General features: G+C 44.7%; 1 protein-coding gene across 2 annotated transcripts in view; it reads right to left on the reverse strand.

The window, feature by feature from the left end:
- The window catches only part of LOC146763027 (guanine nucleotide-binding protein G(q) subunit alpha), a 278,488-nt gene that overhangs the window by 148,722 nt on the left and 113,401 nt on the right, over positions 1–16,365 (reverse strand). Inside the window, exon 1 of one of the 2 annotated variants that reach the window (XM_085571310.1) lies at positions 5,294–5,358. The exons of the other annotated variant lie outside the window; for it this stretch is intronic. Within the exon in view, the coding sequence (XP_085427436.1) occupies positions 5,294–5,342 (49 nt within the window). The 5' untranslated portion in view covers positions 5,343–5,358. Of the gene's footprint in view, positions 1–5,293; positions 5,359–16,365 lie in introns of those variants that run through there. 2 annotated transcript variants of the gene reach the window in all.

Here is a 16,365-nt window from a genome sequence, read left to right on the forward strand (position 1 = left end):
TAATTCACACGCCCTTAAGAAGTCATGCACCCCTAGATGCAATCACATTTTTTACAGACGGTTCAGGGAAGTACAAAAAATCTGTGATTGCTTGGCAAAATCCAGAGACCAAAAAATGGGAATCACATATTGAAGAAGTAGATGGTAAATTCACGTTTCCTTTTAATTTAGTAACTGATTCATTCTATGTTGCAAGTGTAGTGGAGAGAGCAGAAGAGTCTCTGCTAAAAGAGGCTTCCAATGACCAGTTATATGGTTTGCTTAAGAAATTAATCTTCATTCTATTTGACAGGAACCTTGCTTCATAATACACATTTGTTCATATTCTGTGCTCCCAGGTTTCCTAGCAGAAGGCTGATTTTTTAGCCATGTAAATGCAGAATACACTTCCCAATATTATCGAACAAACCAGAATGAGCCATGTCTTCTATCATCAAAATGCACCTGCCTTAGTAAGAATGTTTAAGACGTCTCAGAATCAGGCTAAAGCAATTGTCCAATCATGTCCAGATAGCCAAAAATTAGCCATACCAGCAATAGTAACAGGGGTTAACACTCGAGGTCTAAATAGCCTGTAGATATGGCAAACTGACATAACTCAATATCAGTCATTTGCATAGTTTAAACATATACACTTATCAATAGATATGTTCTCAGGAGCAATTTTTGCTTCTGCACATCAAGGAGAAAAGGGTAGAGATGTAATTCAACATTTCTTACAAGCATTTGCATCCCTAGGCATTCCTCAAGAAGTTAAAACAGATAACGGGTGTCCTAGGGTGACGTTATGGTGTTTGTATCTCCAATCATGTGTTCTGTTTATGTTTGATACTATGTTCTGTGCTTTCAGAACTGACTCTGAAAGTGAAGGTTTGTTTTGTCTTGTTATCAGCCGGTTCACCTACCCCCATGATCTGCTGCCTAGAAGAGGCTAGTGCTGGCTGGCTTGCTTTTGCTTGCTGGCTTGGCTTGCTTGCTTTGCTTGCTTGCTTTTGCTTGCTTGCTTGGCTTGCTTCTGCTTTTGCCTTTGCTTCCTAGTTAGTTTAGCTAAGCAGTCCAATTCTTTCCCTGGACCCTTTCCCTTTCCCTTTCCCTTTCCCTTTCCCTTTCCCTTTCCCTTTCCCTTCCTTTCCTTTCCTTTCCTTTCCTTTCCTTTCCTTTCCTTTCCTTTCCTTTCCTTTCCTTTCCTTTCCTTTCCTTTCCTTTCCTTTCCTTTCCTTTCCTTTCCTTTCCTTTCCTTTCCTTTCCTTTCCTTTCCTTTCCTTTCCTTTCCTTTCCTTTCCTTTCCTTTCCTTTCCTTTCCTTTCCTTTCCTTTCCTTTCCTTTCCTTTCCTTTCCTTTCCTTTTCCTGAATACCATCCAATCTGCTCTGGACTGGGACCTGGAAACACTGAGGAACACCGAGAGCCTGTGCTCTGTGATCTGCAACAGCCATCCCCAGTGCCAGAGAGCAATCCCCGGCGTCCAGACCTGGGCGACCACTCCCAGGAAAGACTTTCTGGATTTGTTCATCTCTTCAGAGTGGTGAAAGTTTTGTTGTCATCTGGTGTTGTTAATTTTTTTTTTTGGTGCTGGGGAGTGTTTTGTTTGTTAAATAAACAGGTTCTTTTCCACTTCTCTCAGAGAAAATTTTTTCCCGAACCAGGTGGGTGGGGAGGGGCCATGGGGGTTTGTTTTCTGGGGGCTCCTTCGGGAAGGTTTTCCCCAAATTTGCCCTAAACTAGGACAAATATTTCGGAGCCCAACATGGGGCTTGAGAGAATGGAAAAACCCCTGTTGTAATCATATTTTTGTTCCAATTACTTTGTGTTGGTATGCAGCAGTTACTGGTTATGTTGTTTGAATTCATAGTGTCTCTTGGGGTGAAGGCCTGCATGTGTCTCTTGTCCCTAGGGTTTTTTGAGATCTTAATCCCTCTATGGTCCCTAGGTTAATTTTTATCCAGGATTAGCTCCAGTATTGTCCCTAATACGTAGGTTTTGCAGTAGAAGGGCACTGACTAGAACATCCATCGGGCTGGGCTTGGGTGCAATGGCTTCCAGGGGGTTTATAAAGGTGCTGAGGTCTGTTCCTGGAATGTATGGTTCATGGTCATGGTTGTGCAGCCAGTTTGTTAGAGGGGAAGTAGGGGATGAGGCTTTTCAGCCTTTGCTTTCCTTCTTCTCCTCTGAATTTGTTACATCCCTATTAGAGAATGTTCAGTTTCCCCTGACTGTTAAAAAGACCATCTTCCTGGTGTTTAATCTGGTAAGCTTTCTCTATACAGTCTGCAGTCTCTCTAGAATGACGGCTGAGATTTCTAGAGGGGTTGATGAGACCTCTGACCCAGGAGTAGACCCAGGTGTGAGAAATCCTGAGTGGTGTGGGAAATAGAAGGATATGGGCCAAATCTTAAAGGAATTTTCTGACCCTTTAGCCTGAGATTTCCATGTGAACAAATTCAGAATCCAGCTGAGGTGGTGAAGTACCTGAAAGAGAAGTGCCATGATAACTCTAAGGAGAAAAAGATCATTGCAGTGAGCTGGGCCCTGGCATGCTTATCACAAACTGCTAGATACTGTAGGGCAGCAGACAGAGGAAGGGGGGCAGGGAGATAAATCAGCAGTTATCCCAGTCACCAAGGCTGCAGCCAACACCCCCGGCTTGAAGCCAGCAGATAAACCAGACAGTGAGCCTAAGCTAGCAGCTAAACCAGACTCAGCAGCTAAGCCTCAACCAATGGCTGTTGCTATTAGCACAAGAAGTGGGAAGTGCACAGAAAAGACCGATCAACCAGTAGATGATAACGATGATGATGATAATGCAGGAGAAGGACCCTCATTGCCTGCTGACATAAAATCAGAAGTCAAAGCAACTGGTACAAGATCAGAGGCCAATATTGAGTCATTTTCCCTAAAGGACCTTTGTGGCCTAAGAAAGGATTACACTCGATGACCTCATGAGTCTGTAATTAGTTGGTTGGTCTGTCTTTGGGATGCTGCAGGCGAGGTTACAATTCTGGATGGTACTGAGGCAAGACATTTGGGATCCCTGTCACATGATCCTGTCATTGATCAAGGAATGATGAGGGGGCTAACCCTCACAGCCTCTGGGCACGGGTTCTGGAAAGTGTAGCACAAAGATACCTGTGTGCAGATGATCTTTATATGCATCAGACCCAGTGGAAGACTATAGAACAAGGGATCCAACGTCTGAGAGAAATGGCAGTGGCAGAGATTATCTTCTCAGATGAAATAACAACTAGGAATCCAGACTTGGTACCATGTACATCTGTGATGTGGCAAAAACTTTTACGGCTTGGGCCACATGAATATGCTTCTGCTTTAGCAATAATGAAGCGGGATGAGAGGGATGAGACCGTACTCGAGATTGCAAGGAAACTCCGAGCATATGCAGATGCTGTACATGGCCCAACCCATGCCAGAATTGCAGCAGTGGAAACACGTCTGCAGAAATTAGAAGATAAGATAGAGGAGAACCATAAGAGACTCAGGGAGGAGATTAAGGAGGACCTTCTCCAAATCTCAGCAGTACAGATCAGAGGTTCTGGTATCCAACGTAGACGTTCCTCAGATGGTGAGAGAAGGTACATCCCATGAGCTGAGCTGCGGTTCTTCCTGCGCAATTGCAGAGAAAACATGAGGAAATGGGACAGAAAATCTATTGCTGCTCTGGCACAACGGGTGCATTAATTGAAGGAAGGCAAGACTCAGAGAGGAAGTGCCACCAAAAGGAGAGCAACTCCAGTTGCCCGTAGCCAAACTGCCAGGCATGATGATGATGATGACATGTCCGATCCCCTTGAAGGAACCTCTAAGACATACGCCCAAGGCAAGAAGGATAATCAGGCTTAGAGGGGCCCTCCCTCTAGCCACGTAGAGGCTAGGGAAAACCGTGTTTTCTGGACTGTGTGGATTCGCTGGCCTGGCACATCGGAACCACAAAGATATAAGGCTTTGGTCGATACTGGTGCACAATGCACATTAATTCCATCGAGACACTTAGGGGCAGAATCTGTCTCTATTGCCGGTATGACAGGTGGATCACAGGACTTTACTGTGGTGGAAGATGATGTAAGTCTGACAGGAAATGAGTGGAATAAACACCCTATTGTGACTGGCCCAGAGGCCCCATGTGTGGAGTTGCGGTTTTATATGTTTTATTACATCTTTATTCTGTCATGGTTTGTTCCAGTGTACCCCCATACTGTATTGGTTTCTCCCTGAGTTTTCCCGCCTTTCCCCAAGTGTCAGTTTCCCTAGAAAATGCCAAGTCAGTCCCCTGCCCCCTCCCAGGTGCCTTGTCTGTCACTTGGTGCCCCTTCCCCTACCTCTAGAAACTTCCATCCAGGGCACCGAGTGATTGGATGAGGGCCTGGGACCCCTACCCTGTCTACCCCTCACTGGATCCCACACATGTCAATCCCCACAAGAGTCACTTCTGTATGTTTCCCCATTGGCTGATCGGTCACCCTCCCTCTCCCTATGTAACATGTTGCCAGCACCCCTCAGTTGCTCTTGTTGGCTGGCCCCCTCCGATGCTGTTGGATCCTCAGGACCTCAAAAAACATTGGATTTTTGCCCCCAACAAATGCCTCTCCTCATTTCCTCGCCGTTGGAATCAGCAGCGACCTCAGGACCCACAAAGCACTCTTCAAAGCCCAGCCGGGTACAGCGGAGGGTGCTTCCACTCGCCCTACTCGCCCCGAAGGAAAGCTAGCCGTGGCTGAGGAGAGTGGTCTGGGACAGGGCATAGATTACCTTTGAAGGGGGTATTTTAAAGGCCCAAAGGGACTCAGGTGGGCATTTGGGATAGCAGCTGTAGCGACAGAGGGCATCCAGCAATTGAACACCTTTTCTGGACTGTCTGAGAATCCAACTACAGTAGGACTTTTGAAGGGAGAAGAACAAAAGGTACCAATTGCCACTTCAACAGTGCATCGTCGACAGTACAGAACAACTCGAGATGCTGTGCTTCCCATTCATAAGATGATCCGAGAGCTGGAGAGCCAAGGGGTGGTCAGCAAAACCCACTCACCCTTCAACAGCCCCATCTGGCCTGTGTGTAAATCTGAAGGAGAATGGAGATTGACAGTGGACTACCGTGCATTGAATGAAGTGACTCCACCACTGAGCGCTGCTGTGCCAGACATGCTGGAACTCCAGTACGAGATGGAGTCCAAGGCAGCGAAGTGGCACGCCAATCTTGATATTGCTAATGCATTTTTCTTCATTCCTCTGGCAGCAGAATGCAGGCCTCAGTTTGCCTTTACATGGAGGGGAGTGCTACATACCTGGAACCGACTGCCCCAGGGGTGGAAGCACAGTCCTACCATCTGCCATGGACTGATCCAGACTGCACTAGAAAAGGGTGAGGCTCCAGAACACCTGCAATACATTGATGATATCATTGTGTGGGGGAACACAGCAGCAGAAGTGTTCGAGAAAGGAAAGACAATCATCCGAATCTTCCTGGAAGCTGGTTTTGCCAACAAGAAGAGTAAAGCGAAGGGACCTGCTCGAGAGATCCACTTTCTGGGAGTGAAGTGGCAAGATGGACAGTGTCAGATTCCTACAGATGTCATCAACAAGATCACAGCTATGTCCCCACCAACTAACAAGAAAGAGACACAAGCTTTCTTAGGCGCCATTGGTTTCTGGAGAATGCATATTCCTGAGTACAGTCAGATAGTGAGCCCTCTTTACCTGGTTACCTGCAAGAAAGATGATTTCAACTGGGACCCTGAGCAGCAGCAAGCTTTCGCCCAGATAAAGCAGGAGATCGCGCATGCAGTATCCCTTGGCCCAGTCAGGACAGGACCAGATGTGAAGAACGTGCTCTACTCTGCAGCTGGGAACCATGGTCTGTCCTGGAGCCTTTGGCAGAAGGTGCCTGATGAGACTCGAGGCCAACCACTGGGATTTTGGAGTCGGAGCTACAGATGGTCTGAAGCCAACTACACCCCAACAGAGAAGGAAATCTTGGCCGCCTACGAAGGAGTCCAGGCTGCCTCAGAGGTGATTGGCACAGAAGCACAACTCCTCCTGGCACCCCGACTACCATTGCTGGGCTGGATGTTTAGAGGAAAGGTTCCCTCCACCCACCATGCCACCAGTGCTACATGGAGCAAGTGGATTGCTCTCATCACACAGCGTGCCCATATTGGTAAACTGAATCGCCCTGGGATTTTGGAAATAATTACAAATTGGCCCAAAGGTGAAAGTTTTGGTGTCACACATGAAGAAAAAGAACCAGTGACACGCACTGAAGAAGCTCCACCATACAACCTACTGCCATCAGAGGAAACACGCTACGCTCTCTTCACTGATGGTTCCTGTCCCATCGTAGGGATGAATCGGAAGTGGAAAGCAGCTGTATGGAGTCCCACACAACGGGTTGCAGAGGCCACTGAAGGAGAAGTTGGATCAGGCCAGCTTTCTGAACTCAAAGCTGTTCAACTGGCCCTAGACATTGCAGAAAGGGAGAAGGGGCCAAAGCTCTACCTCTACACTGATTCATGGATGGTAGCCAATGCTCTATGGGGGTGGCTAGAGAGGTGGAAAGAGGCTAACTGGCAGCGTAGAGGAAAACCAATTTGGACTGCTGAAGAGTGGAAAGATATCGCTACCCGGGTAGAGAAGTTACCTGTGAAGGTTCGCCATGTAGATGCCCATGTCCCCAGAAGTAGAGCTAATGAAGAGCAGCAAAACAATCAGCAGGTAGATCAGGCTGCAAAGATAGGGGTGTCAAAGATAGACCTTGATTGGGAACACAAGGGAGAGTTGTTCCTAGCACGATGGGCCCATGATGCCTCAGGCCATCAGGGTAGAGATGCCACCTATAAGTGGGCACAAGACCAAGGGGTGGATCTAACCATGGACAGTATTTCTCAGGTGATCCATGACTGTGAGACGTGTGCTACCATCAAACAGGCCAAGCGGGTGAAGCCCCTCTGGTATGGTGGGCGGTGGTCCAAGTACAAGTATGGGGAGGCCTGGCAGATTGACTACATCACACTGCCCCAGACATGCCAGGGCAAGCGCTACGTGCTCACAATGGTAGAAGCCACCATTGGATGGTTGGAAACCTACCCTGTGTCTCATGCTACAGCCCACAACACCATCCTGGGCCTTGAAAAGCAGGTCCTTTGGAGGCATGGTACCCCTGAGAGGATTGAGTCAGACAATGGGACTCATTTCAAGAATAGCCTTATCAACACCTGGGCTAGGGAACATGGCACTGAGTGGGTGTACCACATTCCCTACCATTCACCAGCTGCAGGCAAAATGGAGAGGTACAATGGACTGTTAAAAACCACCTTAAAACATTGGGTGGGGGATCTTTCAAAATTTGGGAGCAACATTTAGCAAAGGCCACCTGGTTAAGTCAACAGCCGAGGTTCCACCAATTGAGCAGGTCCTGCCCAGTCTGAGCCCCTGAATATAGTAGATGGAGATAAAGTCCCAGTGGCACATGTCAGAGATTCGTTAGGGAAATCAGTGTGGATCAATTCTGCCTCGAGTAAAGACAAACCCATTTGTGGGATTGTCTTTTCTCAGGGACCAGGTTGTACATGGTGGATAATGCAGAGAGATGGAACAACACGATGTGTACCTCAGGGAGATCTGATTGTGGGGTGAAACTAATGTGCAAATATCACTGTTTGCTGGATGTTACTGCCAGTGTCTGTACATGAAAACACACAGACATGAGACAGAACTCCACAGAAATGTGTAAGTTTCAAAGGTTTCAGCAAGTGAAATAGAAGGAAATGTGTAAGTGTTGAAGTCATGAGTAAGTGAAAGATAGAAGTTTTAACTTAATGGAGTTTTTACATGATGTGGAAGATATGGAGATAAGGGGTGGAATGTCCTAGGGTGATGATATGGCGTTTGTATCTCCAATCATGTGTTCTGTTTATGTTTGATACTATGTTCTGTGCTTTCAGAACTGACTCTGAAAGTGAAGGTTTGTTTTGTCTTGTTATCAGCCGGTTCACCTCCCCCCATGGTCTGCTGTCTAGAAGCGGCTTGTGCTGGCTGGCTTGCTTGGCTTTGCTTGCTTTTGCTTGCTTGCTTTACTTGCTTCTGCTTTTGCCTTTGCTTCCTAGTTAATTTAGCTAAGCAGTCCAATTCTTTTCCTGGACTGTTTCTTTTCCTTTCCTTTTCCTGAATACCATCCAATCTGCTCTGGACTGGGACCTGGAAACACCAAGGAACACCGAGAGCCTGTGCTTTGTGATCTGCAGCAGCCATCCCCAGTGCCGGAGAGCAATCCCCAGTGTCCAGACCCGGGCGGCCACTCCCAGGAAAGAATTTCTGGATTTGTTCATCTCTTCAGAGTGGTGAAAGAGTTTTGTTGTGATCTGGTGTTGTTAATTTTTTTTTTTGGTGCTGGGGAGTGTTTTGTTTGTTAAATAAACAGGTTCTTTTCTCTCAGAGAATATTTTTTCCTGAACCAGGTGGGTGGGGAGGGTCCGTGGGGGTTTGTGTTCTGGGGCCTCCTTCCGGAGTGTTTTCCCCAAATTTGCCCTAAACTAGGACAATGGGCCAGTCTACATTTCTAACAAACTGCAGGAGTTTTTCAAAATCTGAGGTATCAAAAACACCACAGGTATTCCACATTCTTCCACAGGCCAATCTATTGTAGAAAGAGCACACAGATCACTGAAAATGATCTTTGAAAGGCAAAATTGAGGGACATAAATGTTGTCTACCATAGAAAGTCTGAATAAAGTTATATATGTTTTCAATTTGTTAAATAATTCTTTCATGGAGCAGGTACCACCAATTTTCAGACATTTTAGTAATACCAGTCAAGCAAAACTCAAGGCAAGGCCACCAGTCTTCATAAAAGATCCAGAGACAGGACAAATTTCAGGACCCCATCCTCTTGTGACTTGGGGGAGGGGGTTTGCATGCATTTCTACAAATGCATGTCTTTGATGGGTCCCTGCCAAAAATATTAAACAACAGGTACAGCCAATCCCAGAGCAGCAGAAGACGCCAGTAGAACATGCAAATAATTCAACAACAGCTGACCATATTCAAATGTGAAGATATTTCTAAAAGCAGAGACTGTGTTTTCAAAGTTTCTAGTTAAAATTGTTTAAAAAATAGTTTTGCACTGAAAGGTTCTGTAAGTTACTGCTGTTGTGTCAACGTTATTAATCTACCTTCAAATAATTTGTTAAAAATGCTTTGAAGTTCTATATATTCAAATCATATATAGCAAGAAATTTAAGTCTTGCCTGAAAAAAACACCTCACCAAAGTTAAGTAGAATAGTTTACAAGCAATAAAAACTATAACCGAATTTAAAAATCACTATCATAACTACAAATTTTCAACAGGCGTGAGACTTTTTCAGATCTTGTTCCTTTCTCCTCTTTCCTTTTTATGTATGTAGAAAGGATGAGATGTAGGGATGTGCCCCCTGTTGACAGAGTGAGTAAATTATTCTGTCTGCTTAAAAAGCCAAAAAAGCCCAGAAGTTTCTCTCCTAATTTGGTACAAAAGACACCTCATAGGATGTTTGGGACTTCACCTCAGACCTGCGGCTGTCCGATTGGACAGAAGCCAAGAGGTCCCGCCTAGATTAACTTCCTGCCCCAGTCTTAAAATTTGCTGTTTAATCAAATTATTCATTTTTTCTACTTGGGTGCTTGATTGGGGGTGGTATGGAGTATGAAGCTCATAATCTATGCCCAGGTGGCTACTACTCTGTTGCACTATTCAGGAAATGAAATGTGATCCTCTGTCTGAGGATATTGTGGCTAGAACTCTGAAGTGTGGTATTATTTCTTGCAATAATACCTTGATCACTTTTTGAGCTTTGACAGTTCTGGTGGGGAATGCCTCTGGCTACCCTGAAAATGTATATATCAATACTAATAAATACCGATACCCCCCTTTCCTTGGGAGTTCTGAAAAGTCAATTTTGCCACTGCTGTCCAGGTCTATGGCCCCTCCCAATCTGACTAAGTTTTGGTCTGGGGGTATTTTTGGGGTTAGTCTGGAGGCAAAGATAACACTGTCTGGTCACTTGAGTAATAATGGCACATAAATACTTGGTGATGATTCTTTTAATTAAATAAGTGTTTAGGGCATCTATTCTCTAGTGTGTTTTTTGGTGCTCTTCCCTTATGGTGACTACAACAAATGGGAAGGGATTACTAGCTTCCCTTCAATGGTACCCCACCCCTCTTGGTTGTATGTCTTTTTTTGATCTTTGATTAGTTTTCTGTCTTTCTTTATTATATTCTGTCTTACCTTCAAGGGAAATATGTCTATCTGGAATTAGAGCCCTTTTAATAATTACCTCACTTTTTGCTGTTTCTTTTGCCTCTCTATCTGCCAGTTAATTTATTTTCTCTAATTCTGAGCTCACTCTGGTGTGTCTTAATATGTATAATTGCTACATTTCAGTCAACTGAGCTTCTTTCAGCAGCCAGATTATCTTTTGCACATGTTTGATGTTTTTTCTTTGTGAAGTTAGCAGTCCCCTCTCTCTCCAGATGGCTCTATGTGTGTGCACAACTCTGAATGCATACCTCGAGTCTGTATAGATGTTTATTCTCTTTCTTTTTGCTATTTCTAAGGCGCGGGTCAGTGTAATTATCTTAGCCTTCTGCGCAGAGGTGCCTGTTGGTAAGGGTCTGGATTCTAAATCTACAGCCGGCACTATTTTGCGATGCTTAAGAAGGCTTGGAGTTCTTTAATTGTCTAGGGTTTTGGGGTTTGGTATATTGCTTTTTTGAGAGCTTGCCTTAAAGTCTGTTGCCCAGTACTGACTTCGTACCCCAGGTAGATTATCTTCTGTTTTATTTCTTGTGTCTTCTTCTTTGATACTCTGTATCCTTGGAGCCCTAGGAAATTTAAAAGGCTTACTGTCTATGCCACACATGCTTCTCTCGTTTGAGTGGCTATTAGAAGATCATCTATGTACTGTAACAACCTTCCTTCTTCCTGTGGAGCTTCCCAGGACTCTAGATATTTTGTAAGTTGTTCCCCAAACAGAGTGGGGGAATTTTTGAAGCCCTGAGGCAACATGGCCCATGTGAGTTGGGTTTTGTGCCCGCTTCTAGGGCTTTCCCATTCAAATGCAAAATTTTTCTGGCTGGCTTCGTGGATAGGGAGGCAAAAGAAGGCATCTTTCAGATCTAAAATGGTAAACCAGGTTAGCTCAGGTGTCAAACAAGTTAGTAAAGTGTATGGATTTGTTGCTACAGGATATAAATCTTCTGTTATCTTATTGGCAGCCTTCAAATCCTGTACTATCCGATATGACCCATCAGGTTTCTGAACGGGTAAAATGAGAGTATTGAAATTAGATTGCTATTCTTTTAATAACTCTAACCACAGAAAATTTTTAATTATTGGGTTGATTTGTTTTCTGTCTTCTTTTTTTTAGAAGGTACTGTTTAATTCTCACTGGTTGTATCCCTTCTTTAAGCTTAATTACTACGGGCGGGGGGGGAATTTTGGCCCTTCCTGGTATATCAGAAGCTTATACCCTGGGAAGTACTTGACTTAATATCTCTTGACTAATTCCTTCCTTAATTTCAATGTCTGTTAATGTTAAACTTAACACCTTTATGTACTTTTGATCATTTACGTTTAGAGTAACTTTCCTATTTTTGAATGTAATGGTTGCTTGCAACTGCTCTAATAAGTCTTTCCTTAAAAGTGCCTTTGGCGAATTAGGCATATATAAATATTTAGGAATATTTTGATGGTTTGCAAAGTATGCTGTGGGAATAACACACTCCAGCATGGTGTGGATGAAGAAAGCAGAGACCTCTGAAGTTTGCTCTTGGGGAAAGAGGTTTATTGGGGGTGCAGGAAGGTCCTGCCTCGTGCTCCTAGGTGTAGCACGTGGCCGGCCTGAGAGGGTGGGGGAGGGGAGAGACAAAAGGAGGATTTAGGAGAGGGAAAGCCCCAGGAGGGGAGGAAGTTCCAAGAGGGGGGAAGAGGTTCCAAGAGAGCGCGTGGCCCCTCGGAGCCCCCTTATCAGGGGCTCCTAGGTGTGTTGGGATAAGGCATGGGCCAATGGTGTTACAGACACTAATGTTTTAGGGGAAGGCACAGAGGTGTGGGGCGAGCCATACATCTTTTGGGGGGTGGGATGGAACAGCCCATTTCACCCCAGGACTCATCCGAGGGCAGGGGTGTCATCCGGCTAGCTGAGAGAACTGTTCTCATCCTAGCTGTATTATTTATGAACAATCATATCTATCTATCATCTGCAACAGTATGCTTTTTCAGATTGGCCAGTTGCCCCCTTACCATAACATAATCATTTGTTATAGGCATCGAGGCTTTATTTAACACTGAGCATGTTGCCCCCGTATCTACTAAAAATTCTATTTTCTTAGTCTCTTTCTGCTTGTCCTGGCTTGTAAGATAAGCATGTATTCTATTGACATCTGTTGGAGGTTGGCCAGTTTTCTTATCTCTTCCAAGAACAATGTCTCCCTCCGGGGAGATATCTTCTGTTAATAGACTATTGAATGACTCACTGCATGACTGGTAAAGTTACATCATACCATTGTGAGATGCTCCACCCAGAGGGGAGGAGCCAAGCATTCTTACCTGCATAAAATCAGCACTTTTTGAGACACTGTCAGCCACTTCGCTGGATTCCCAGAGGAGCAGCTTCTTCTCTGCTGAATTCCCAGAGGAAGACCAGGCCCATCTACTCCATCACCAGACCTTCAGAGAAAACTACACCCTTCTAGAGATCACCACTTCAGCAGCATTTCATTTGCCACTCCAAGAGGAGCAGCCACCATTTTAACTAGACTACTACCAACACCCTGACTCCTCAGGGTGTCAGGTTTCTGACTCCATCACTAGTTTCGTTTGTACTAATTACATTTGTTTTGATATTATTGTTTTTCTTTAGTTTTTTACTAGTAAAGAACTGTTATTCCCATTCCCATATCTTTGCCTGAGAGCCTTTTTTAAAATTGTGGTAATTCGGAGGGAGGGGGTTTACCTTTTCCATTTCACAGGAGGCTTTTGTCTTCCTTCACAGACTCCTGTCTTTTCAAACCTAGACACTGCTCCATCCCAACTCTTTGCTTTAATTCAAAGTCTTGGGGTATAAAAAAATAGGCTGAGCACACTCAGCTTTAATTATTTTTGCTGGGTTACTTAAATTACTTGAAACTCTCTAATAATTTAAACACCCTATTACTTCTTTGCTTCTTGTGACCGATTGCTACTAAAATCTTTATAGCTCTCTGAGTAGCCTTTGTTTTCTTAGAATAACACAAATGACAAAGTGTTTGTCTTGGTCTTCTCCACCTAAACTCTACTTTACAAAATCTCAGTCTTTTCCAGTTCTTGCACAATTTAATCTTCAATTAAAGCATTGTTTCCACTGGCACTCACTTTGCTGCCTTGCAAAAGGCTTTGCCTGTTACAGTTAAAAGTCTGATATGCCCACAAACACAGACCACCTCCACCTTCCATATCTCAAATTCAGGAGAGTCAGGGCTTAATTTGCTGTGGGAGGGGAATGTTGTAGGATTTCTGAGAGAGAGAGGAGATGATTTGCATTTGGAGTAAGGGTTGAGCTACCCTCCGACTGGGCCTCAGATAAGCGGCCTTGGTGGGGCCTGTGAAGCCTTTTACCTAGCAAAAATATAGTTGTTGCACAGTTAGAAATTATGTTAAGGTGACCACAAAGTAATGAGCTATCTGAGTCTGAATTAGTGTAAGTCTACAGTGTGGGGCTCTAACCACCTTAAGGCAAAAGTAAACAATGTTTGCTGACCAATGATAGTGTGTTCACAACTTGTAAACTATTCTGAAGTGTATATAAAGTACCATCTTATAGACAATAAACGGAGAACGTAGCTTTAACCATAATGGCTCAACCTACGTTTTGTCCAGTCCAGCCTCCCTCATATTATAAGACGTCCCTAGCTTCTAGGGAATTCTTGGAATTCCTTTAATTTCTTCGACCACAGTTAAACATAAATCACCATACTGTAGTTTTTCTGCGTAAAATGCTACACTTGTTGCAAACCAAATCTTAAAATCTCTACAAACACAACCCTACAATCCCGAGAATCAAATTACTACAATGTGGGGGAAGAACCACACAAACTCATTGGGAAAGGGGGTACCTCTTAAAGTGCCCACTTTTTTCAGCACAACCTAGCATACGACACTTCAGTATCTACTCACATCAGCTTCCTCTAGTCTCTACATACTCTGGACACAATTAAAATAACAGCACACAGAAAAATTATTAACTGGGTCCTGTGATTTACTGGATTCACAAACTTCCAGGGATCAAGTCCAAGTCACTGGGGCAGAGGAACTCCCTGAGTTCGTTTAGTCACAGTTAAAATGTGTACAATCTACACAAATCACTAATTTTAAACACAATAAATGTCTTTATCTGCATTTCTCTACTTGTTCTACTTCTCTGTGGGGCACTCCCTGCTCCCACAGCCTGCCCCAGCCAGCACCCCAGGCCTCAGCAGGAGCGCTTCAGACATGGGTAGAACTCCCTCCCTGTGCCCTGGGTACACTCACTCGTTTTCTTATATACTATGCACTCACACGATTACAAACACATTAACATTAACCACAGTGTCCGGACACAAGCGCACAAAATTCGAGTTCACTCGACTCACCCCCAGAGTCACTAGCAGCTGCTCTATCGAACAATGAACCCGTCCCAACTCACGCTCTCAACCAGGGGATCTTTGCCACTGACTGTGCTCTTGGCCCATGGCTGCCTGCAAGCACAGGGACAAGCCTGTGCACTCAGACGTCTCTGAGCAGCTTACCAGCAACCCTATCTCTCTCTCCCGGGGGCCCTTTGATATACATACCGTTAATCCGCACACCAGTAGGTCGTTGTCTGTCTCCGCAGGAGGCAAGCCGAGACAGAGCAAAGGTCCTCCAGGGAAAATCCCGGGGGCGCGTCTAGGAGGTCCGCCCCCATCCGCCCTGAGACAGAGTAAAAATTTAACAGGGTAGAAATCCATTTGGATTTAGATGAAATGTGCTCCTTTGAGCTTACTAACATAAGTAAAATATGCTGTTTAGTCTAGTAACTTTGCAACGCTAGTAAAACTGCCCGAGCTAAAGAGTAAGAATGCTAATTTCCAAGCTAAAGAAATAAAATATAAAAGACTCCTCAAACCTTGAAACAGACAAGGCAGAGCAACCCAAGAGTTCTTTCTGTACTTTCTAACAAAAAAACTAGGTACAAGTGTAAAGCGAAATCAGCACAATGAATATGCATGAACCTATTGTGAAATTCTCTACATATGTAAATTAGTAAAGGGTAATAAAAAAGAATCCAGAGTCCTCAAGGGCATGCATGTCCATTAAAAGGGAACGATCCCCCACATGCGTCCAGCGCTGTAATAAACATACCGTCCCTACAAATCTTTACAAGAATTGTAGGGGTTTAATTTTTTTCTGCGTTTCATTATGGCGAGCCAGGCAGAATATATTCTGCCTTCGCAGGGGCAGAGGGGAAAAGGGACTTCCTTGGCGTGCACTGGGGAATTTCCCTAAAAGGGGCTCCACGCTGTCTTGGCTTGCCACCTGTGGAGACAGACAACGACCTGCTGGTGTGCGGATAAATGATATGTATATCAAAGGGCCCCAGGGGAGAGAGATAGGGCTGCTAGTGAGTCAGTCAAAAGACATCTGAGTGCACAGCCTCGTTCCTGTGCCTGCAGGCAGCCCGGCCACAGCCCAACCGATAGAGCGATAGAACGGCTGGAAATGGGTTCATTACCCGATAGATCAGCTGGAGATGAGTTCATTGGCCAAAAGAACAGCTATAGATGGGTTCATTGTTCGATAGAGCCACCGCGAGCAGCTCTAGTAGTAAGTCGAATGACCCCGAAGTTTGTATGCTTGTGGTGTCCGGATATTGTGTAGTTAATGTGTTTGCAATCGTGTGAGTGCGTAGTGTATAAAGGGAGTGAACAAACAAACGAGTGAGGGTACCTGCGGTACAGGGGGGGGAGGGAAGTTCTACTCGCGTCTGAAGCATCCAGGTGAAGCCCGGGGGTAGCCGGCTGGGGCAGGGAGTGCCCGGTATAGAAGTGGAACAAGTGGAGAAACTTAGGTGAGGACATTTATTGTGTTTAAAGGTGGTGATTTGTGTAGATTGTGCACATTTTAACTGTGGCTAGACGAACTTCGGGATTGTAGGGTTGTGTTTGTAGAGATTTTAAAATTTGGTTTGCAACAAGTGTAGCATTTTATGCAGAAAAACTACAGTATAGTAATTCAGGTTTAACTGTGGTAGAACAAATTAAAGGCATTCCAGGAATTCTTCTGCCACAGTAACTTAAGCCCTGACTCTCATGAATTTGAGATAA

The sequence above is a fragment of the Lonchura striata genome, chromosome W (assembly GCF_050655825.1).
Source record: "Lonchura striata isolate lonStrDom1 chromosome W, ASM5065582v1, whole genome shotgun sequence".
Lineage (NCBI taxonomy): Eukaryota > Metazoa > Chordata > Aves > Passeriformes > Estrildidae > Lonchura > Lonchura striata.